The 24,060-nt window shown below is 38.4% G+C and overlaps 1 protein-coding gene across 1 annotated transcript in view; it reads right to left on the minus strand.

Moving 5' to 3' along the window:
* Positions 1 to 24,060, minus strand: part of ABCA4 (ATP binding cassette subfamily A member 4) — a 62,129-nt gene that overhangs the window by 28,033 nt on the left and 10,036 nt on the right. Inside the window, exons 6-18 of the mRNA XM_030953233.1 lie at positions 20,777 to 20,974; positions 18,196 to 18,285; positions 17,573 to 17,813; positions 16,005 to 16,144; positions 14,784 to 14,900; positions 13,822 to 14,019; positions 10,625 to 10,830; positions 9,680 to 9,856; positions 7,038 to 7,260; positions 5,069 to 5,290; positions 3,494 to 3,698; positions 1,240 to 1,338; positions 73 to 297 (exon numbers count right to left, since the gene is read on the minus strand). Coding sequence (XP_030809093.1) covers positions 73 to 297; positions 1,240 to 1,338; positions 3,494 to 3,698; positions 5,069 to 5,290; positions 7,038 to 7,260; positions 9,680 to 9,856; positions 10,625 to 10,830; positions 13,822 to 14,019; positions 14,784 to 14,900; positions 16,005 to 16,144; positions 17,573 to 17,813; positions 18,196 to 18,285; positions 20,777 to 20,974 — 2,341 coding nt within the window. The remainder of the gene's footprint in view (positions 1 to 72; positions 298 to 1,239; positions 1,339 to 3,493; positions 3,699 to 5,068; positions 5,291 to 7,037; positions 7,261 to 9,679; positions 9,857 to 10,624; positions 10,831 to 13,821; positions 14,020 to 14,783; positions 14,901 to 16,004; positions 16,145 to 17,572; positions 17,814 to 18,195; positions 18,286 to 20,776; positions 20,975 to 24,060) is intronic.

The following is a 24,060-nucleotide window of genomic DNA, read 5'->3' on the forward strand; positions in this document are numbered from 1 at the left end:
CTATGTCTAGTTTGGTATGAAGTACAATGAGTATAGTATCTCAGAAGTACTCAGGTTGCTCTCTCTCCTTACTATTAATTTCATCTTTGTCCTGGACATCTGTCTTAGGCTTCCCCTGCTCGCCGGGTTCTTTTTCTCGTTTGTGTTTACATTGTTTGTTTTTACCATCCTTCTTCCCCTGGCTGTCACTCTTTTCTTCTGTTTTTTCAGGTTCTTCAGATTTATTTGAGTTGCTTCCATTTTTTTCCCTTTCCATGGTCTTCTGATCCACACAACCTTCTGACTCTGGATTTTTTTCTATATAAACCAAAAGTAATCAAGATTTAATTAACAAAAATTTAATACCCCTAGAGGTATTTTGAGGAAAAGGGAATAGTCCTAAGCCTTGAGCTTTTCAAGGGCTTTGTAGAAGAGAGGATGAAATAACAATCAGCACAATCAGGCTACTTGAGATAATATTAGAATAATTTAGATCAGAAATTACTTCCAAAGACTTCCTGTTCAATCCTCAAAAGATATGGCCAATTCAGATCATGGCAACTATCTCCAAAGACAGAGATTTCACAACCTTTCTGAACAACCTGTCACAGTGTTCTAACTACCTTCATAATAATTACTTTTTTCCTTATATTGAATCTGAATTCCTGTTTTCCATTGCCTCTCATCCTTCCACTAGACACGTCTGAGAAGTCTAGCTCTTTTGAGCTTTCTCTCTTCAGGCTGAGCAGACCCAGCTCTCTCAGCATCTTGTACATGACATGCTTCAGCTCCTAATCAACTTGCTGGCTCTTTACTGAGCTTATTCACGTTGGTACAAGTGTGGCATAGATTATGATCTTGCTTAGAAAGAGAAAGTAAACAGACTTAAATGAGTGTCAAACTATATAGAAAAGAGTCAGGTTTAGAAAAGTAGGGAACCTCAGTGTAAGATTAACGTTTCAGGGATGTTGTGCTGAGCAGTAAGAACTCCTTGAATGTCTCAAAAGGTGTTGGTTACAGAGTCAGGATTTGATGCTGCTTGTTAAGCCAGGCCTTAAAGGCTCTCAGGTGGAACAGTGACTCACCTCTAATGATTCTAATGACAGCACACCACTCCAAGTTCAAAGGCACTTGCCAAGACTCCCAGTGTATGGCAGTCTCTCACCTTCGCAGCAGGCCAGATAATGGAAATATTATGCAGTCACCTTTAAGCAGATCAGTGAAGTTATTTCTAAAAAACAAAGTTTTAAAAGAACTCACCATCAGCAGCTGCTGTTTTCTCAGCTTCTGGGCTTTTGGAGCCAAGCCAATAGGATTCCAGCACAGGGAAATACCAAGGCTGTGGTAGCCCATAGTCCCCTAAAATAAAAATAAGTAGGTAAAGTGCACTTCATAACCCCATTCTGCAGTAGGTACAAATTCATCCAAGCAAAGTCTAATTATAAACACTTGCAGTCCTAGTGTTGCATATCAGAAGGTCAAACCATGTACCAAGTAGCTGATAGAACAGATTTTGTTAACAGATTTTTTTTTTTTTTGGACAGCAGTAAAATATTCAGAAAATGTGACTTGCCTTACCTTGTCTTAAGTAGAAAGTAGTTTAATTGCAGAATGAAGCTATTCCCTGAATCCTTACCAACCAGGCAGCAACTCACTGCTTAAGGTGGGATCCTAGCCTCACTCAGGGACTTTCTTTTAATGCCCATTTAACACTTGAGGCTTGTCATGACTGAAAAGCTTTTAAAATTTACACTTATTACCCTGGGGCTGAATTTACAACTAGTAATGAGAAAAGACACTGTTATTTCAGCACCCAGACTTTCAGGAAAAGTGACAACAGTGTAATCCTCTTCCTAAACAAACATGGGCTTTTTTAGTTACAGGTTAATTCAGTTTGGATAAGAGACAGCACAGTAACATTACCAGTTCTTGGCAGGTCAGACCAGACTTACAGTTAACACTGCTTTTCTGGATCATATTGATTTATAGAATGCAGGAATTTGAGCTTCTATGTTTAAAACTGGCATCTTTGTGAACAGAGATGTTATTGGCCTTGTGTTACTTATTCAAAACAGGCATGGGGATCTGTGATGCTCATAAAAAGATGGTCAGTTTTATTAATTGAAAACCGCTGCTTATGAAAGTGTCTGCTTACTTCTGAATTAAAAACTACCTGTGTTTCAGCCAACCACTTGTACTCCTATCCATGCACAGAAATGCTCTGAAGCAGTTTGCCTTGTTATGGATTGGATTATTTCCCTCTGAAACTGGTGGCTAAAACAGTTCCTCATTCAGTATGAATGCAAACCCAAGTGAAATTTGTTATGGAGCAGATGCCCAAATAGCCAAAGGGCCATTGTGCCAATGGGTGGCTGGTTTCAGAGCAGACTTGAGCAGGACTAGAACCAGAAGGTTCAAGGAATTATCCAGGGAATTCCTGTCGTAACCTCAAATAGTACAGCATTGATTTGGCAGGGCTGCATATGTGTGACAGAGAAATGCTATGAGAAATTCTACTGAAAGAGAGCAGCAGAAAGACAAGACAGAGAAAATATTGGGAGCAAGTGAAGCTACTAACTAGAAGCCCTGAAAGATGCTACTTTTGTGTAAAGCACTGACAGAAAAAAAATTTATTTTTATCTATGAATGAAGAAATTTCTATTGTTTAGTTCCTGCTGTGTTCATGCAAATAGTCAATTGTCCACTCTTCTTTAAACAAACAGAGTTGCAGAAAAGAAAAAGAAAAAGAAAAAGAAAAAAGTCATGTGAACTGCAATTCACATGCAGGAGTAACGAAGTAATGAAAAGAAACTCCCTTTCTTTTACAGCGTAAGACTTGGTAGTTATTATATTGTAACAATATTCAATTTGAAGCAAGATAACCATTTAAGCTAGAAGGACAAATCATTTTTTTCGCACAGAAGATTCCAGAATTTTGTAATTGATAACAAAGAAAGTCCTTTTGTGACTTTGTACTAGAATCATGATTTCCATTTAGAAACAAGATAAGTCCACACAGGAACTTTCACAACTGCCAATGACACAGCATGTGTCTTAGGAAACAGTACCATCCTTTAAGAAACAGTTTGCATAATGTGGCCAAAGTATATATGTGAATTAGAAAATCTAATCTACTGTCAAATCTATATTTTTAAAAATTTAAAGAAATCTCACTAGAAATGGTTGAAACTTTTCAAAATAAAAGTACGTATGCAAAATGGATTTTAACAGATAATGTTTTTGTAGATTTATTTTCTATTTAAATTATAAAACAGGACTAGAAATCACATCCTCCTTTTTACTCTTCATTCTTTTCAGGAATAAAACAGGAGAGAGAAAAAAAAAAAGAGAGAAAAGTGGAAGTCCTTAATAAACCAGGAGTGCTAAACTGGATAAATTCATAGTCTACAAGGTCAAACACCCTGTTTCTGCCACTGGAATACACAGAGACTCATTAGACTGACACAGGTTGCAGCAACTACCACTACTCTGTATGAATAAGAAACTGGCGTACCTGGAAAAACGTTATCGAGATACCAAGACAGTACTCCATAAATGAAAGCATCAAAAATCATCATGTTAATGGAAAAAAGAAAACTATATTCATCTCCTTCCAAGGGACTGGTTCTGATGTTACCCCACTGGAGGCCAAGACCTTGTTCTTCATAGCGTGACAAATATTCTGTACCGAATCCAAAAGCTACTTGAGAAAGCAAACTCTGGAATAAAGGAAAAAAGATATTCAGCCCTGACAGGGGGACACTTTGCAAAAAGCCCCCAAAACAAATAAGCAAACAAAAACCCACCACAAGAAGAAAACAACCTAAAACAAACAAAAAAACCTCTGACTTTTAGGGACTGGACTTTAAACCTTGCATAACAAATGACATGAGAAAAGTTGTTTCACTTTTATATTGGCCTGTAATGCTTAATTTTCTGCAATTCTAAGCAGTATTTAACTATAATAGACTGAATTCAACCTTGGCTGTACTTTCATTAACTACTAGGAAACTCTCAGAGATTGTTTTTTTTCTTCATTAATGGCTTTTTGGAAAATACTATAGGTGCATCTAGAAGTTTACAGGGTACACCTTTGATTATCTAGGTGAAACAAAGTATGTCCTGAGTGTATGAGGCAGGGCCACTATGAGCAACACGACAGAAAGTACACCAGATGATCAGGATATTGAAAACTACAACTGCTTCCCCTGTCATGTCTGCTAGCTGATTTTAACACAACAAACTAATAAACCAGTGGTTTATACTTCGTTTATAACTTTATACACTTAGTTAGAGCTTTGGAAATGTTTTGTTTTCTTTTTCCTTTTTCCTTATATTTCCTAGTGCAAGAAGAGAAGACAGTTCCTTTACCTATGCTGTTAGAATGCTCGGTAAAAATGGGGAGACTGGACTCAAAGCATCTGCTCTCCTTCCTGGCTCATTGGGCAACAGAAAATCAATCTGAGTAATTTTATAAGATCATGGCTCCATCCCAAAAAACAGCAAGAAATTTCCAGCCCCCCTGACTTGTAAAGTATCTTACCTAAAATGGAAAAGAACCAACAAGGAAGCACTGCATGGAGAGTGTCTACAACTCATTAGATGAAAGGTATTTCTCAGAACTTTGGCACTGGGGTTCAATTCCTAACTTTATGGTTCAGGTAAAGAAGGAATGTGAACCTGAGGTCTTCTTATGCTTATACACAGGGTGTTAAGTAGGTTATAGCACATGAGAAAGATAACTCTTCCTATTTTGTGAACTGCCTTCATATTTATTAAACATACCAGAAGTTAGATTTGACTTACAAGGAAATATTCAAAACATTTAAAACATTTTAGTATGCTAATTTCCTGGAATTCAAAACACAAAATAAATTTTATTGGCTTTTCTAAAAGCTATGAAGATATCTCTTGAACCAGGCCTGCTAAAGGCTTCCACACCTGCAATCCTTAATTATTTAAGAGAGACTTAGGGGTCTCCCTCCCTGAGTCAAAAAAGTCAAGAGGAAGAGGTGTGCAATACTTTGTGATGCATATATGGACTGTGAGAAGGGGAGCAGAGATGCCATGGAACCAGTGAAATGCTTACTGCCAGGATCTTCAGATTAGCAGTCAGACGGTCTTGCCAGACAAAGCAGACAATGTGGGGCAGGTACAAGGTGAAGTAGATGACTCCACTGCAGGCAGCTGCCAGATTTGCTTTGGAGAAGAAGGTGCTGAACAAGAAACACTGCATTATGGTGGCTGTGGTGAATGTCAGTAGGAATAGAAAGAACAGAAGTGGATTGCTATAATGTAGCACTTGTCCATGCTGCAAGCAAAAGGGAAACAGAAAAATTTACAAGTATTGCTGCTTTCTGCTAGCAGGAAAGGTCAGAATTGCTATCAACATGTAACAGATAAAGAGTAATAAGCCAGTCTTTCTTACCTGACTTCTAACTCTCCCAGGTATTAGTTTCAACAACTGAGTCCATTACAATAACAAATCCTTAATCTAACTTTAGCCCTGTTCTTGGATTGTGACTTCAGGTTAGTACAACAGAATGAACAAAATTCATAACCGACTGAAAACAAACATTCTGTCCCTGTCTTAACAAGTAAATGATTCCAAGCAAGATCTGCCCCCTTGGAAACTCATGCATTTTAAATAAAACTATTTGAAATATTACAATAAATTTTCATTTATCTCTTCACACCATCCCCTCAATCCACTTGCTTGATGTACAGAAAAGACAATGTAAGGAAGTGTTACAAAACACATCTTAAAAAACCCCACAATAAAACCACAGGCAAATTATAAAGCTTCTGCACCTGGATGTTATTCAAACAGAAGCATATCACATCTGAGGAATCCAAATGCATTTTCTCAGAGATCCATGTGTATTAACTGACCCACTGGCTGAACTTTTATTGACCTGTCTTCATTAGAGCTTTTGTGGATTAAATGCTCTCTCTCTCAAGAAGAACAGGGACTCTTGCCAATTATTTATGTAGTCTTTAAAACCAATGTTGATACCTATTTATTAGGTCAATTTATATAACGCTCAAATAGGTCTTTCAGGCTATAAATAGGTCTCAGCATGGTTGCAACATCCCACTGGGCCTTAGAGACTGATTTCTTTATCAACAGGAATATAAGAATATATTTACAAAGGTGCCTCACACTGGCATAGTGAAATATGGGAAAGAAAGTGAATTACAGGTACAAGCACATTCCTCTGATATTAATTACCCTCTGATTTTTAATTAAATCAGTGTAGCAAATAAAGTGAGCTTTCTCTATCCACTCAAGCTGCAATGGAAACACCAGGAACTGCAACAACTCATCAGGACATGCTGGCAAGACAGAGCAGCTTGAACCCTAACTATGTATTTACATCAATCCAGCTCCCCACATGAGAAAAGATGCAAGGGCATTCTTCCTTATCAAAATGCTATACATTTATATGATAAAACATAGCAGCAAGCTCTTAATATAAAGCTTGGTTCTCAGGTAGTGGAGACAAAAGGTAGCCCTCAGAGACAACATCTGAACTGTCCTGAAAAGTTATAAAAATACAGTAATTCTGAATCACTGGAGCAAAAGGTGGATTTTCTTTTTTAGGTTTTCCTGAAAGTTCTGTCCTTGCAGTCTCTTTTTCCATTGAAATAGTTGCTCAGTTTCTAAGCAGACAAGCACTGGATATTAAAAATTAATGATAGGTACTGAATTACAAGATTAAAATTCTGCAAACTATTATCTCTTTGATTTAAAACAACACTTATTATTTATTGGGAGATCTGCATCTGCCTACAGAAAATACTATATACAGAGTACCCAGCCTGATGTATTTTTTATGATCCCACAATAAATCTTTACTAGTGCATTTATTGTTCTGTCTCTGCCAAGTGCTGATGCTGTTATGAGGTCTGCTTAGAAGAATGTGCCTGCTTTTGCTGTGAACAGAACAGGCCTCCCCCATTCACATCTCCCTGTCAATGGCTACTATTCCTTCTCAACAGCAAACTGGCATCAGGAGTGCAAACACAAGAGTGAGTTTGAGAGTAGCAATCCTTACCATAATCAGAGCTGTGAGGAGCAATGTGCTCACAGCCATCATGGAAAAGCTGTCTAGGAACCAAGTGCACCAAATCACGCCGTTGGTTATGCCCCTGTTCTTCATGGCCTCTTTCAGACGCATTTCTTTCTCCAGCACTATGCTCTTCACAGTCATGGAGACGGAATATATCCAAGCCAGCACCATGAAGATGGGAAAGGCGCGGTTTAAGGTGATCATGAAGCTACCAAAGCAAGAAGGAATAAATTAAATTTAGGTAAAACAGAGAAATATTAGATGAAAAGCAAAAAGGAAAAGGAGTGGGGAAGAGTGCATTAATGAAATACAGAACTGTAAAGTCTCAGTCCAAACATCAATAGAGTGTTACTAGTAAACCTCGCAAGCACCCTAAATATTAATAAAGTAATGGTTTCTGCATTCCCATGAGTCAGATGAATGTGATTTCTATTTTACAAAGAGGTTCTAAGGGTTATTGAAGGCTATAAAATATTTAGTGCCTCATGAAAATACATCTTTCTTCACAGTGAATTTCCATATGCTTTTACTATGATCTACAAAGAATATTTTAAGACATATGTTAAGGTTAACAATATGGGAGTGTCACTGTCTTTCTGCTCCAAAGATTCACTGACAAGAGAAATAAACAAATTAGTCATTAAAAGCATCATATGCTGCCAGCAAGGCTGATGAAATTCATACAAACCATGAGTCAGGGTATTGGATCTAGCTGAGATAGAGTTAACTTTCCCCATAGCAGCCCTCACAGTGCTGGGCTTTGCATGGATAGCTAGAAAGGTGTTGAGAATGCACTAGTGTTTTGCCTGCTGCTGAGCAGTGCTGGCATAGCATCTGAGCTGTCTCTCCAGCATTCCCACTTCACCACTAGGCAGGGGGTAGGCAGAATTTTAGGAGGGGACACAACCACTACAACTGATCCAAACTGACCAAAGGGATATTCCATATTGTGTCTGTTCAGATATAAAATCTAAGGAAAAGGAGGAGAAAGTGGGGGGGTATTTGATATTTACAATATTTGTCTTCCAAAGCAACTGCTATGCATGCTGAATCCCTGTTTCCCAGGAAACAGCTGGACATTACTGGATGGGAAATAGTGAATGAATCTTTGGGTTATTTTTTGTTTTAACTTTAGCAAAGAGCCTTATCTTGACCCATGAGTTCTTTTCCATCTTAATTTCTTCTCCCTTCTTGCTGAGGAAGAGGGTGATAGAGAGGCTTGGTGGGCACCTGGCATCCAGCCACAGCCAACTCACCACTGCCCTTGGCACGCAATGCAGGCTGAGCCAGAGTCAGTTTTCTATTAAGCATGCTATAGTTACAGGAGTTATTAAGCAAGGTCCTGTGCAGGACACAGTTTGTCAGCTGTGCTGTTTGTCTCTTCATTTTGCTGAGTCTGTGAATGTGTTAACATAAACAATGTCTCCCTGGCATTGATGGCCTTGCTGTGCCGGGGGAGTTATCTGGTGAAGAAGATGAGGGAATACATCTCCCTCTCCCTAGTTAGGATTGATGTGGATGGTTTTATTATTCAGGCTCCCAGGGTACTTGTTCATCCTTATGTGCGCTGTTTAATACTACTAATTAACACTGCTATGTATTATTGGGTTTATGGAATCCAGTGTTGATTGTTTAAAGGCCAAAAGCTCATAGTTGCTAAAGGCAAGGAGCAAAAAGTCTTCAGCTTCCTAAGTCTGAGCCCTACAGAACTACGTTTTTGCCATATGCTATCAAAGCTACGCCAGTTTCAAAACAAAGGGAAAATCTTCACTTTTTCACCAAAAAATTCCTGAAAAGCAATCTTGTCTGGAGAAACAAACCCATGCTTTTGTCATATGGTTGGGGACACACTGAGTTTTGCCTGTGGATGGATAAATGTAACCAGCACTAGGCCAGGCACAGCACTGCCTGCAGGTTCCCATGAGGGTGCACTTGCCTCCCTTGAGCAGGATCTCTTCAGAGGCCATCACTGAGCTTGGATACCAAACCTGAACTGCATGTGGCCACTGCAGGCTTCAGAGAACTTTTGCACAGATGTGGTTTCTGCTTCTGCAATGTTCTCAGTGGAGAAGAACTAGACAGCAGGCTTGCCAGGGTGATGCTTTGTCAGACCAACACATAATGAGTGATGGGAATGACAGGTCAATCTATGTGTCTGCAACTTGCTTTTATCAAAAGTAGTAGCACTTGCCTGCACAGAGCACACAGACAGAACTATGAAAAGATTTCTTTAATGCCTTTTTTTTGAGAGAGAGAAAAGTATACCAGGACAGCTGCAATATCACAGACTGCAGCATTGGAGCAGGCACACCATGAACAGGGAAGAAAACTGGAAGAAAACTGCTGCTTTTAAGGGGCTGGTGTATTGAGTTCATTTAAGGCCTGGACACTGGATGAAACAAAGGCCAAGATCAGGATTACGGGTAGAATCTTGGCAAAGGTGGCTTGTGGAATCTGGGTTATGACAGGATAAGGAAAAAACCAAATTAATTCAGTTGTGTCTCAATTACTCTTGCATTTATACCTTAGGGCATTCATAACTTAGGGTTAATTCTGGTGCTTGAGAATCTTAAACCATCCAACAATCCAAGTATTCAACAGAATTAAGACAAACTGCTTTTACTCACACATCATCCACAAAACATGGATATGGCATTTGCTGCAGATAAATTCCCAATGGCACTTCAGTGCTGCTCTGGGTCTTTATAATCCCATGCTCAATCATGTCCTGGAGATATGCAAAGCCTCCCCAGATATAACGTAAGTCATCAACAGGATCAGCTCTTGGACCAGGATCCCAGTACCTCAAAAGAAAATTCACATGGAAATAATTTGGGTAAGCAGTGACTTTAGGGAAGGGGTTGTGGAGCAAATTAATTAACTGATTAATCATAGCAACTGAAATTGTAGGGACACTGCCTGGAGTTGTCTTTTCTAGACTTTGGTCTATCAAACCGTATTACTTAAGAAAGTGGAAGGCTCTTTTTTTTTCATTTTTCTCTGCACTGACTTGGAATACCAATTTTGGCCTAAAATGTACTTAAATTAGTCCCATAGTAGAATAAGTGAATAAGTGTTCTAGAATAGAAATAACTGTATTTGGAATTGCAACTACCAGATACCAATACATTCTTCTGTAGACAATCCTGAGAAATGATATCCCTTTAAGTGAGTCTATTTGGTGGGGACTTGAGGAGGAACAGCAGAGCTCTGCTGTCCAGGTGGAGGAGAGCTGAGTCACAATCCATGCAGGACTTTCTAGTCTGTCTTTCCCAATGGTGGGGCCATCTATAAACTGAAGCAGGTTACTGAACAGATTCTGAGCAGAATCATCCCTTTTCCTTGTATTCCTGCACCTACCCACTGCTTGGCTTGTCTCAAGAGTGATACCATTTATGTTAGTACCTGGTAACTGGAGATGGTAGTGCACTGCATGCGCTGCACTACACAATAACAATTAACAAATACAGCTGGGTTTTACATATGTATCCAACACAGGTTGCAACACCCTTATGTCTCTCATATTTATATTATGGCAGGCAAGAACTGAGAAACCACTATCAGGTAAATACCTGTCTTTGATTTTGTTTGTTTTCTCCACTGTGTCTATGTCCATTCGGATCTTGTATGTCACATGTGGTGGGAGACTGCTGGCTGTAGGTTCTAAGTCTGGAAAAACCACAGCAGCCCATAATTTGTTTTCCTCCAGCAGATAAAGGGCTTGACGAGTCAGCTGAGTTTCATCAAGATAACCTTCAAATTTATCCAAGGTCAAACACTACAAATAATTACAAAGAGAAAACTTCCATGGGATTAAAATACTAAGAGGTATACATTAAAGCAAACACCAGTGGTTGAAAATAGAAAAGGAAAGTAGGTTCAACTGAAACTGTTGTTATTTTCAGCTTTATGATGAAACTATTCAAAGTTGACTCTCTCCTCCCTTCTTCAGCCCAGGAAGTGCCTGAGTGAATACTAGACAGCTAAAGGATGACTGATCTGTAAGGAAAGAACATTGGCTGTGGACTTCAGATGAAAAGCACTTTGTCAAGTAAAGCACTAGGAAAAGTCAGAGCATACATTTAAATATAAATGTCTCTTAGGTATTTCAACGTTTATTCCTATGTAACAGCAGACAAGTAATTGATTTATCTAACTGGTCATATTACGTCCCTGCTGAATTCTGACACATGATTTACCTGCTGACTTAAGTTAACATGTAATTTTTATTGGCTATCTCAATTAAAAAAAAGTATTCTTTCTTAGTCTCTGTCATTACTACAAATTGTATTCTTATCAATGCATATACAAGACAAAAATTCTTCAAAACCTAAGTTCTCTATGTTCCTCCATTTAGGTCCTACTTAGCAGACATTGTAAAACACAGATTGTGAATGCTATAAACTCTAGCATTAGTTGTCTGTAAAAATACAGATTTATGTTCATATATTTAGCTTCTGCCCCTCAGAACTGGCAAAATATTAACAGAGAGTAGAAGTATTTAAACCCTGATTGACTGGAAAGATACTTACTGAATTCCTTTGCTTCATAAAATTCCAACAGGCTAACTTGTTTGATCTTATCTCCTCGATCATTTCTTGCAAGCCAATAATTAAAAATTAGTCTACATCAAAGGGCTCATACTGGTACTTGTTATTTAATCTTAAAGACTCCTTTACTTAACCTTTCCCTGTGAGAAATCATGCTATGTTTCCCTTAAAACTTGTACTATCACAGCTTAATGGGATCTATATGAAAATACATTTTCTAAATCACAACAGAACAGTGCTTAAATTGATAACACTATTTTGTGGCTTTATTCTTCCTAGTGTTTGTAGGTGTTCATTTTCCCTTTTGCTTCAGGAAACTAAAATATGTAAAATTTCATATCAGAAAGCAAAATAAGGCAGAAAACTTTGCATGACAGAAGAGAAAGAAAATCAGACCGATGGCTCATGTTGCATTAATTTTTTTGGGATACATTTATCCCACATGGTGTTAACTGAATTTAGGAATTCAGTTGAGTTCTTGCAAAAATGGCAGTGTGTGCAAAGCAAACCCCTCCTGTGGAACTGTGTCTTTGCAGGGTCTGGAGGATTATTTGTTGTTTCTTTATCAGGAGGAATTATTTTCAAGATACTTATTTCAGCTGCTGAAGAACTCAGACAGTTCTCCAGGAGAATCTGTGGGAATGATAGTGGCAAATGATAGTGACAGCAACTGAACCTGTCTAGATTTTCACTGCAGAACAGACAGTGCCTGCAGTGGGCTGAGGAGCAGCATAGGCTCTTATCCAGGGGTCCAGTAAAGGAAGCTGCAAGTGTTCAAAACACAAAACACAAATGCTTATAGATCTTCTCCATGAGTAGAGTGAAATCAAAGCTTGTATAAGAACATAGGGCAAGATGGGAGTGTTGCAATAATTGACAGAGTTTGAAAGTGAGAAGGTATTTTATATAGTAATCTACGAGCCAAAGCTAGAATTTATTTCTCTTAACATGAATTGAATTCAAAACAAAGGCTGTATGCTCTACCTAGGCTTTTCTTGTCCCCCAGTGAATTTGAACTCAGTTTGTGTCTTCATAAATCTCACTATATCAAAACTAATTTATCAACTACAAAGGGAAGAACAGGAAATTCTTGGGGTGGTGAGGAGAAGCAGCCACTGCATAATTTGTGGGATTCTCAGCTGAATCAGAGTTTGCAGCAGAGACCTGGAGTTGCCAAAGACAGGTGCTGGCAACACACTGTCCTTATTGCATACTATAGAGGTAAGGAGCAGACTATTCCCCAAAGGGAGGTATTTGTTGCCATTATGTCTGGCACAGAGGGAAAACATTCTCAAGTGCTTACAACTCTGTGTAAACAGCAGACTTTAAAGAATAAGCTCATTACAAAGAACATTAGGACACAAAGATCTATTACAGGTACAGTAACTGTTCTGATATTCCTGATGTTCCAGCACTGACCTGCTGCACACAATATATTTCGCCCAGTTTGACAAGAAATAATTCTGCTAACATGATACAAAAAGATCATCAAATGAATCAGCAGAGCTTTGTGCAAAGCCTTTATTGTTCCTTCTTGTACTAGCTGTAGGAAGGCAGATAAACTTTCGGTTCCTGCCTTCTTGATAGGGACAAATGGTCTTTTAGACTGAACTGGATTGAAATTAGGAGTTAGGCTTAATTTTGTTGCCTATAACTGGTACCAATTTTCTCTCAAAAATCCTCAGAAGGCACCACTGAAAACAACGTGCTAGAGAAGAGAGGTACAGATTGCAGGAAAGAGACAGACATCTTGTCAGAAGGGACCACAGAACAAGTGGAAACTCCCTCATTGGTTTCAATGGAATTTTGATCAGGTGCTTAAAAATCTGCAAGGGGACTTAGCAAAGAACTGTTTGTTCCTCTGCTCCTGACCTTGCTGAAATTAGTGACCTGCTGGTTATTAATACTTACAAAAATCCAATTCTTTGAAGTTTTGCATTCACTTTCTGCCTCTCAGCATTGAAATGTGTTCAAACATTCAACCAGCATTTTGAGTAAAGCATTTGAAGACCATCAAATTGAACTTTTTAAAATAATAAGTATTCATCTACTTGTGTCACTGTATTGTTCTAAATACATGGTTTTGATAATGAGATTCAACTTGAAACAAAAAAATATTTTATGATTTTAACTTTCTTGTCCACAGATCCCAGTACTGCCTAACTGGTTTAAAGATCTCCTCTACAACTATTCCCTGGAAGGGGCAGGGCTAAATTTACCTCCAAATACCGACTGAGCAAACGCAGAACTTGGTCTACAGTGCTGAAGATGTTCCGCCAGTCAAAGTCCAGCATTCCCTTCTCCCGGCTCCTTGAAGAGCCATTGTGCAGAAAGTTGATGATTTGCTCTGCGGTGAAGCCTTCTGCACCCATCTGGCTGTTCAGGAAGTCCCTCACTGTAGGGTGCTTCAGAGAGTCCTGAAGAAAAATATGACAGCTTTGTCACAATGACTGTCTTTCCATGCCCTGTTTAGTTAGACAGGTTTCCATTTCCATAACTCTTTCAACACATGAACAAGGACAAAAAGGTACGCTAAAGAATCAATTTTACAAATGGGTTATTGCATAACTGGATGTGTGACCTGAAGAATGGATGAAAAGAAATTTTTCCTTGACTACTTATTGCATTATTTCCTTATAAGCAAGAGGATAAATGTTATAAATGTCTAATACAATATAGAAAAATGAGGAAACCAAATGTTTCTTTTCTAGTATGAACTGCTTTATAAACTTTAACTACAGGTAGTAATTGCAGCTGATCAAAGTCAAATCTAAATGATGCAGAAGTAAGCAATATCCCAAAATAAATTTCTGTCTGGCCCAGAAAAAGTATAGTCTTACTGCCTTCTTTGCCTATATAGAATTCAAGAAAATCAAGTTGTCTGTTCTTGAAAGACATTTTGGGGAGGCAGGGGGGCAGCAATTGCTGCCTTTACTAAGAAATCATTAGTCAGATTCTTGACTGCCCAGATCTGAGTTTTTGCCACAGGGATGATGTGATGCATCTATGACTTGCCTTCAAACCAAGCCCAGCAGCCAACAGACTTAAAGGCCACAGCTTCCTTGCTGCAAAGGCTGTGCTTCTGGCCAAACCTTTCAAATTAATTGTCTTCTCCATGAATAAAAATAAAAGATGGTGAAAGGCTACTCTTACTGAGGATCTTTGATAATTTATAACATACACGGATCATGTTCATTTGCAGGCTGTTTTGAAAGAAGTACCACAGCTGAGGTCCTACTTCCTCCCAAGCTTTGGTCAACAATTGGAGGCGTTCAAGTTCCTCAAAAGTGAAGTTTGCCTGATGAAAAAAACAGCAGAAAAGAATGTTAGAAATCTAAGGAGATAGACAGAATATAAATTCTGTCTATGATCTATCCAGGATTTGGCAACAGGGGAACATCTAACTTAGACAGCTGTATTTTTTACCCTCAAAACTTATCCAACTTGTTAAAATAGCAGAAGATTTAATAACCATCAGAAAAAGAATCTCTGAAATCCAGACAGAATCAAATTCACTTAGGATAAAATTCTGTGGTATATGTAACGGAAAAACAATTGCACATTAAGCCTAGTTAATTTTAATTCCAATCAATACTCAGATTTTCAGTAGAATTATTTAGAATTTTTCCATTGACTATCTCTCTCCATTAAGAACTAAAAAGGAAGATGATGATGTGAATAGATGAATTAATGGAAGGCAGCTGTAAAAGACAGATATTCCCATAGCTATGTTATTAAGACCTGAAATGCTGAGCTGCTGTAAATCTGATGTTTTTCTGTGTGAAATCTGAGAAGCAGTTCTGTGCCTTGTACAGATCTCTGGAGTAGTGAATTGCTGGTTATGAGGTGGCCAAAACCTGGGTCTATGCAACCTTGATTAACTGCTCAGATTAATTTCACCCAACTTCAAGCATTTTGCTGAAGAGTCCAGGTTCCATCCTATTTTAATGAAGTGAAAATTCTTTATGCATTCAAAAGATAAAATAATAAACCATGATGTTGCTATTGGTTTGCAATATCTCAGTGTTAGTTCTCAATAAGCTTATCTAAGTCTCACAGTTGCTCCATTTAAATATTTACTGGCACAGAGCTGCTCATGTTCCTACCTCTGTAAAATAAATATTACTATACTTGCTGGTGTAAATGTGGAATCATGCCAACAAAAAACTGCTTGGGTGAGCTGGACAAACCATGCAGGATGGACCAAGATGGGATGAATCAGTGAAGACCTGTCTCCTGTTTTTTAAACAGAGTACCTGTCCTTCCTCTGAGGACCATCAGAACAAATGGAGTTTTGAGAAGAAAATCTGATTAGGCTCACTGTCACTGGTGACTGTTTTTCAAAAGATGTTTTTGGGATACAGTTTTTTAGAAATATACACTTTTGTATTTCAAAACTTACATTTTTTACAATTTCCCGTACAGAAGGTGAATCAGGAGCAAAGAGAATTTTTCCCATCAGCAGGGGCTTCACAGCATGCCAGGCTATTTTGGTTAAAGGGTTTGATTCCAAGTTCTGGATCAATGCATTACAAAAGGGTGCTAAAGACAGAAAGAAAGACAGTCTTTATGTAAAACCCTACTAAAATCCTATCACACATAACATCCTGCAGGGCTTTTTAGTGGCAGTGCAGAGAGTTTGAATCTGAATGAGTTAAAGTACATTCTGCAATGCAGAAGTACAATGACTGAATAGACAGAAAGACTATTAAGTAGATATTGGAGTTGTAAAATATGCTATGGAAATTGGAAAAGCAAACATAAATAACCATTTGAAATTTGCTGTTATTTACATGGTATTTCAAATGGAAGGAAACAAGACAGCTCAGAACTGACTGAGCAGTTTGAGCTTTATTTGCTCTACTCCTAATGACTTAGCTCCTTTGTATTGTAGCTGATACTAATACAAAGCTGATCCTGTGGGCTTAGATGTTGAACTCCGGAACAGTTCAGAATTGGATCCTACAATAATTTAAAATTAAACATTTTAATGTAAATATTTTTATCTTATCGCTACACTATGAAGTAATTAGTTTGCTTGGACAGCATTCAATTAATTTTTCCTGGTTGAAGAGAGGGAGTACTGGGCCTGTTTGGAAGTCTCAGGCATAAGTAGAGCCAAGTATTAACAGGAACAGTGAAAGGTAGGAGTCTCTGTAAGGAAAGTGCCCATCTGTACTTTGTCACCATGCAATCATATCTATCATAGCAGAAGGGACACAGAACTACCAGCTATAACATGAGTGGTAGCACAGAAAAAACTGCTGGTGAGCTCAGTGTAGAGAAAAACTAACTAGCAAACAGAAGGGGACATAATAAAAAGACAAAATAACAAATGGTAAAAAATTGGTTCTTCTTTGCATTATATCCTATTACAATAGGAGGAAATAAATAATGAGGAAATAAAAGCAACAAAAATTGGTAAATTCAAATATTTTCTATATAAAATGTAATCATACTGTAGAACATTACTGCTACAAAATAGATGTACTCTTATGCAGGAAAATAACAGCCACCATGTTTCAAATTGACTATTATTGGAATGGAGAGATTGTTAAATTCCTGTGCCCGAGGCCATCAAACAAGTTAGGGGAAAAAAAAAAGTTTAGAAAAATACTTTGGAGAAAAGGAATTCCAGAATGCCATACTGTCTTTTCCTGAACCTTCTTCAGGAACTTCTTGTTCTTCCATATAATAGAAGACAAAACAGAGGAACAGTCTTAATCATGATCATGCCTATGATTACGCCTTCCATATTAAAAACAAATAGGTATTCTTATCAGTTGTCAAGTCCTGGGCTTCTCTGCTTTCAGCTATGAATTAAGTATGGAGTAAAATAATTTCACCTGGCTCTAATTTCCTAAATTAACTGCTTTAAAATGTTATTTATAAAAGCAACATTCTATGCTAGTACTTGAACATAAGGTGCACCTGTCACGAGTTTCTTAATGGATTGGTGGGAAAACTTACTGGTTGTATTATCATAAAGATAACCAGATTTCTTCCTTGTTGAGTCAATCCCCAGGAAAGCTTTGTAGTTGTTATCTTCATACCAGTTGAAGGAAAGCACTCTGGATCCACCTCCTTCTGGGTAGCCACAGAAAAGATCTGACAGGGAACTCACCAAGTGGCCTAAGGATTCTGGCCTTCCATCTTGTAGAAATGGTTGCAGAACCCTCAAAAGGTCCTGAACACTTGGCTTCCTGGCCAGCTGCAGTAAGACAAGACTTGGTTAGTGGCAGCCCTCAAAGCAAGTAAGTATCTGGTGAGGTCGCAGTTGTGCCCAGATGGTAAAGTGTGAATGCAGTCTGAACCTCATCCTTTCCTCTTCTCTGCCCTGGTCACAGGCACCATTTTCACTTCTTGTTCTTTCATATCTTTTCTGAAGAAAAGAATACACTTCAGAATTGCCAATGCTTACAACTGCATTTATTTTACAATGAGAGAAGAATGAAATTTTTAAGGAATCAGCTCTTCCCCAAGTCTATTTTGTTTCTGGTAGAGCGGGTAACTGGAACATAAAAACAACAAAGGAAAAAAGAGGACTATGAGCTATACAGAAAAGTGATGTAATCTATTATTAGACCACTTACCTTTTGCACTGCTTTGGAGACATTAGACAGCACCCTCCCCCAAGCCTTCAGATCAGCACCTGGTGAGTTTCTGTCCAACACAGTGGGAAGCTGTGAATACATTAAAAATAGGGACAACCTTCTACATGACAACAGTTAAAACAATGAGAAGAAAATCCAAATGGCATCTCTGTAGCTCAAATTCTTTGAGTTATTTGGAACAATATTTTATAAGCCTGTCTTATGGGGCCACAAATCCAGTACCCATGTGCAAGACACACAGAGGTCTGTGTGAATGTTCTTTCTAATACAAGGCTGAAACAAAATATATCTGGGGATTTGTTCTGTTCATCTAAGCCCACCATGAAAAAAGGTGCAAAAGTGGAGGATGTATGCAGTAACTGGGACATCTGAGAAGCTGCTTCTCACAGAGGCTATTCTTCCAGTGAGATTTACAGACTCTTAGTGACTTCCAAATTTAGCTAAGGTTTGATACAGAAGCCCGCATTTGCCATGGAGGTAAATAATTTGTAGAACTTTATACTTCGGAAACTTCCTGATTTTGGACAGACTGGTCCTCACTGTTTGTCAAACCTGAGAGAAACCATTACTTTCCCAGGCTTCTGCAGACTGACCAAACTGCCTTTTCAGTAGAAGTTAACATTTTATTTATCAATGACTTAAAAGAAACAGGTGACACCACGGTATGCTGTCACATACCACTTTGTTTGCATCACTGCATCCTTCTTTGTCAGCTGTCTAAAGAATCACATATGCACTTGGAGCTGGCACTCTTGAGGCTTTCTCAGGCATTTCCTCTGCTATTACAACAAAATACAAAGCTGGACTTGTAGATAGCTAGACTGTGATATTTATGAGACAAGCCCCTAAAAAGCCTTCCCCCAAAACGCCTACACACCCTGCTGATTGCCTGCCATTCCCTTCAGTCAGTAGGTGGTTAAGAAAGCAGAAGACAGCTGCACTGTGTAGGTACCTGGCAGGGAGTCACAAAGGCAAGAGCTTTTATGGAAAGCTCATGTTAGCGTGTTCTGATCTGTCACTTGACATTCAGGCAGGAAGAATACATGCAGGGCTTCAAAATACACTTTTTCCTGTCTCCTGAGGGGAATCAGTCTGTGCAAAGATTATACAGGGTTCTTGGAGCACCTGCCTTAACCTGGTCTTTTTGAAACTCTGAGGAACAGGGATTGTAAACCTGTAAAAAAAGCTGGGCAGTACATTGTGAATATTCACTTGAAGTCCTCAAATACTGAAAATTTAGTTTAGAAAAACTGTAGTATTAATTCTCTGTGACTTCTGGCAAGCATAAGATATATGAAAACATTAGACAATATATTTTTAGGAATGGAAAACAGCGTCTCTCAGAAGCTGATGACAGATTCTTATCAGGGTTGGTAAAATCATATGGGCACAATGACTGACTATCAATGCTAAAATAATCTAACAGTGTTTTGCTGGTGTGTCAATTGCAGCTCCTGGCATCATCTGTTCCCAGTTCTGGAAAATCAGAACTGAACAAAATCCATGTTAAATGCTGCACTGCTGTGGCAGAAGAGTCTGACCAATACTTCCTATGCAACTTGAGGAGTTTTTAATATATCCTGCCTGCTCCTATAAAGCAAACTGACAATGTGATGATTTCATGACATTACATTAAAGGTGAAAAACAGTAAATTAAATTCAGCGTTGAAAAATGCAAAGCAAGATCATAGGGAAAACAAACATGAAAGATATGTACCCAGTGATGGACATTGAAGTTTGCTATCATGAGGAAAGAGACCTTGGAGCCTTTATTAATAGTTCTCTGAAAGCATCACCTCAGTGTGCAGAATACAAATTAAATACTAGAAAATGATGACATTTTATAATTATTTATTTGATATCATTAGTATTTTATTATATACTTTAAAGTCATATGTTTATACATATATATAGAGTGGCATAATATTGCCATACTAAACCAAGGCTGCAGAAGTGGTGAATTCATAGCAAGGTCACAGTAGAAACAGGAACACAAAGAAGGGCAAAGAAAATTAACAGGAGTAAGGAAAAGCTTCTATAGAAAGAGTGATGAAAGCCAGCACAACTTGCTAGTTTGGTTGGTTTGGGTTTTTTAAAAACGGCTCACATGGCTACACCAGCTCAAGCTGCACTGTGACTTGGACTGCAGTGTAACATTCTGTCATGCTGGACAGAGCAAAGACAGAATGGGCTGCATTCAGTATTTCCAGAATCCTCATGATTCCCTATAGGTTTGCCACACACTGTTTTGCTACACAGACTGGAAAGACCAGATAATATTACAACACAAACTTTGATTTAAAAACTGCATTTGAATCTCTTAGTTCTGCTGTACTGTGAATTTCATCTATTTCATTCCAAAACATACTCAGAACTATCTGGTGTCCTGCTGGTGGTAGGTTAACAATCACACATCCATAACCTTACATTTGCAGGGGTAAATAAACTAAGACCATTTGGAAAATTGGCGATGTATTACAAAAAAATTCTTGAAGGGCAATGAAATATAAGGGGAAAAAAAAAGACAACCTAAAGCAGGGTTAATTGTGTTAATACTTACCAGCCGGAATAGCTTAAAGAAATCAACATTTGCATACAAGGCATCTTCTACTCTTTGTAGACTGTCCTGGGACAGGGCACACATGGCCTTGTGTACAGAAGGGAGACCTCTTCGGCTGCTGAAGATAATAAAGCGGTCCAGGAGCACCTCACTGCAAGCAATGTCCTTCAGAGTCAAGCTAGGGACACCGTAGGCAAACTGCAAACACAACCAGTGTTTTACTTACTATTATGAAACTTGCATACTGTCAGGAAAAATTAAAAATTTATCAAAAGTGGACAGTTTGATATCAGCCCCTGCTAATTTTAATGAATGGCAGAGGGATGTGGTCAGCTGAAGCATCAACCCTTGAATCACTTTCACTTGATATTGTGCTAGATCACCTTGCCTTCAGACACATTTTTTGTCTTCTGTGACTTTCCTTTCACTGCAAAAGTCCCTGTGAGTCATCTTCCCTTCCTCACACCTAAGCACACCTGAAGCCATGCCACCCATCCTTGTGGCTAAGGAGGAATAGCTGCAGCTTGTTTGAAATTATTTTCCCAGCACCAAATGATGGCACTACATCACTCTACTTTTTATGTTCAGGTAAGTTATATTTTTGCTGTTACTTGCTCTAAGAAAAAAAGAAAAGGTCAATACCTCTCATTCTCAAGCTTGATTTCCCTCAGCATTCTATTTCAGTTATGACTATTTCACTGCAACACTTCCCACAGCCATTATTCACTGTCACTCTGCACAGGCACATAGCCAGGATTTACAAAGCCATTCTACATTAAATCACACCCATTTACTGATTACCACTTCTAACATAAACATGGAACAGAAAAAGCCCAAATTTTTTATCTTTAGTGTTCAACTAATGGGAACGCATTAGTTTACAGTTAAACCAATGTAAATGCAGAATAACTCTATAGAAACGAGTAGATTTACATGGGATTTACATTGTTGTTATGGAATCTTTGTAGTCTATGAATAAATTCTACTTACATTATAATATACAGAGTACATGAAAATATAATAAAAAGTAGCCCTGGAAATTGCTCATAAGCTAATGTTCCCATCCTCTGTCCATCTCCTTTCCCAGTGAAATTTAAGGAAAACACTGCTCAGAACACTGTGATGACTGTAAATGCATGCTGTGTTTGAGATGAACACAGACTTTCAGACAAGCAAGAACTATGCACTGACACAATATCATTAGACTAAATGAGTTTAATAAGAAATTATTAAATTTCTTATTAGAAATTGTCAAAATCTACCCAGGAAAATAATTTTCTTTAGAAAAATAATCTGCTGAGCATTCCAGTCTTTAAGACATATGGATTGAAAAAACACACCACACCTATCCCAGGTCAGACATAGATGTATATTTATTTCTTATCTAAGCAAATTAGGAAATTCATCATTATCAAAATTTTACGTGTGAAAACCATTGAACTTGATCTGCCATTACTGCCCTGAGCTTCAGCTTATGGAGCAGCAGTTGACAAAAAAAGAAAGGCCTCTGAATTACACACAGAATGTATTTTGGACTTATGATGCAAAAAAGGGATGTGAATTTCTAGAATTATCTGAAAGGCACTATCATCACTACAGCTCTAATGCTATAAAGGCATTGTTAACACAAGTTTGACAGTGTGGAGAAAGGCAGAATGCAAAAGAAGAAATTCAACTGACAGATCCAGCCTGTCTTGCAAAAAACCTCCAAAACCACACACCCCTGCCCTCCCTCAAATTGGAACATTTGAATTGGAATTAAGTTAGTTTATGTCAGTGAAAAAATTAGCATGTTTGCTGGGTCACATATGTCCTGGGGTTGTGTGTGGTAAGAACAGCATTTTTTAACCACACACGCTTCATCAGACAGGGTCTACTGCAATGAAACTGGGCTGCACAGGGAGGCAGCCTGGGAACCTTGATTTGACTTGTGAAATGAGGAAACAGTGACATTAACATCACTAAGAAGGATAAACACAGAAAGAAAAAAAAAAGGAGTTGTTATTTACAAACTGTAACTGCATTTCAATAATGTTCATGAACAGATGGAATTAGAAAAACATCAAACCTCCGCCCTTCCAATTTTTCCGGTAGGCTGTGCTGCTGCCAATCTTTCCTGAACTTCTTATTGTTGTGCTTTAACATCAGTTTCTTATCTTTATCTTAGAATTACTCAAAAAAACAGGCTCTCAGAGGGAAACTTCAATACTTTTTTTTTAATCAATGTGTCACTGTTTAGCCAAAGCTGGCAAGATGAAGTCCAAATTATTTTTTCAGCTAGTTGTCTGTTTGATCAGGTTTAGCTTGCAGCTCTGTGTGTCATTTCCTGACTCCCAGGCGGCTCAGACCTAGATCTCCAGCCAGCTGTTGGCAACAGTCAGGCTTTTGTAAACAAGTTGCTTTCAGGTTGATCAGCTCAGTGCCATCAGCAGCAGGGGGAAGGGGTGTACAGAAATAAGCAGGCTAACAGAGGGCAGAGCAGCATGAAGAACTGGAGATGAACTATTACAGTTGAGGATTAAGACAACCATAGATCTAGGGTCGAGTCATGGCTCTGAAACTTCCACCTCAACCATGCAGAAGTCCACCCCAAGCAACTTGCTTATCAAGAAGGGCTATTGGAATGAAGCAAATTATGTCCCACAGAAAATGCAGTGTTACCGAAAATAATTCTCTTGCTGTGTCTTTAAAATTGTGATATTGGTTTTTCACCTGCATCATTTTCACCTGAAAGAAGTATTCACAGCACTTTCTTTCCTCATAGCTGTAAATCAGCTCTGGTGAGATGATCTTGCATCCCTGTAATTACTGCTAACAAGGAAACTGCATAGAGGGCAGCAAAAGTGGTATTTAACACCAGATCTCCTCCAGCTTCCTCTAACCAATGCTCAATTTCTTTAATTTCCAGCATAAAGAGAACTACATCTCTTTCTACATCAGCACAGAAAACACAGCAGAAAGACACCACATTCCAGCAGGTTTCAATAATTCTTTTTTTGGTGATGATGTTGAAAACTTCAGTCCTGCATACACTGGCAAGCAGAATTTTTAGCAGGAGATGAATGAATGCCACTGGGGAGCTAATACAGTCTAACACAGCAGCACTCAGTTCTCCTGACACAGCAGACCTCTGGTGCAGAAGAGGTATGGGATTAATAGGAAAACAGAAACCCAGCAGGATATCTGTATATATTCTCCTTGTCACAAGCAGCAAGGAAGCAAATTTTCAACATCTCAGCTGACATGGAAGTGTGAAAATGCATAGGATGTATCAATTTACACTG

The sequence above is a fragment of the Camarhynchus parvulus genome, chromosome 8 (genome assembly GCF_901933205.1).
Source record: "Camarhynchus parvulus chromosome 8, STF_HiC, whole genome shotgun sequence".
In the NCBI taxonomy this organism is placed as follows: Eukaryota; Metazoa; Chordata; class Aves; order Passeriformes; family Thraupidae; genus Camarhynchus; species Camarhynchus parvulus.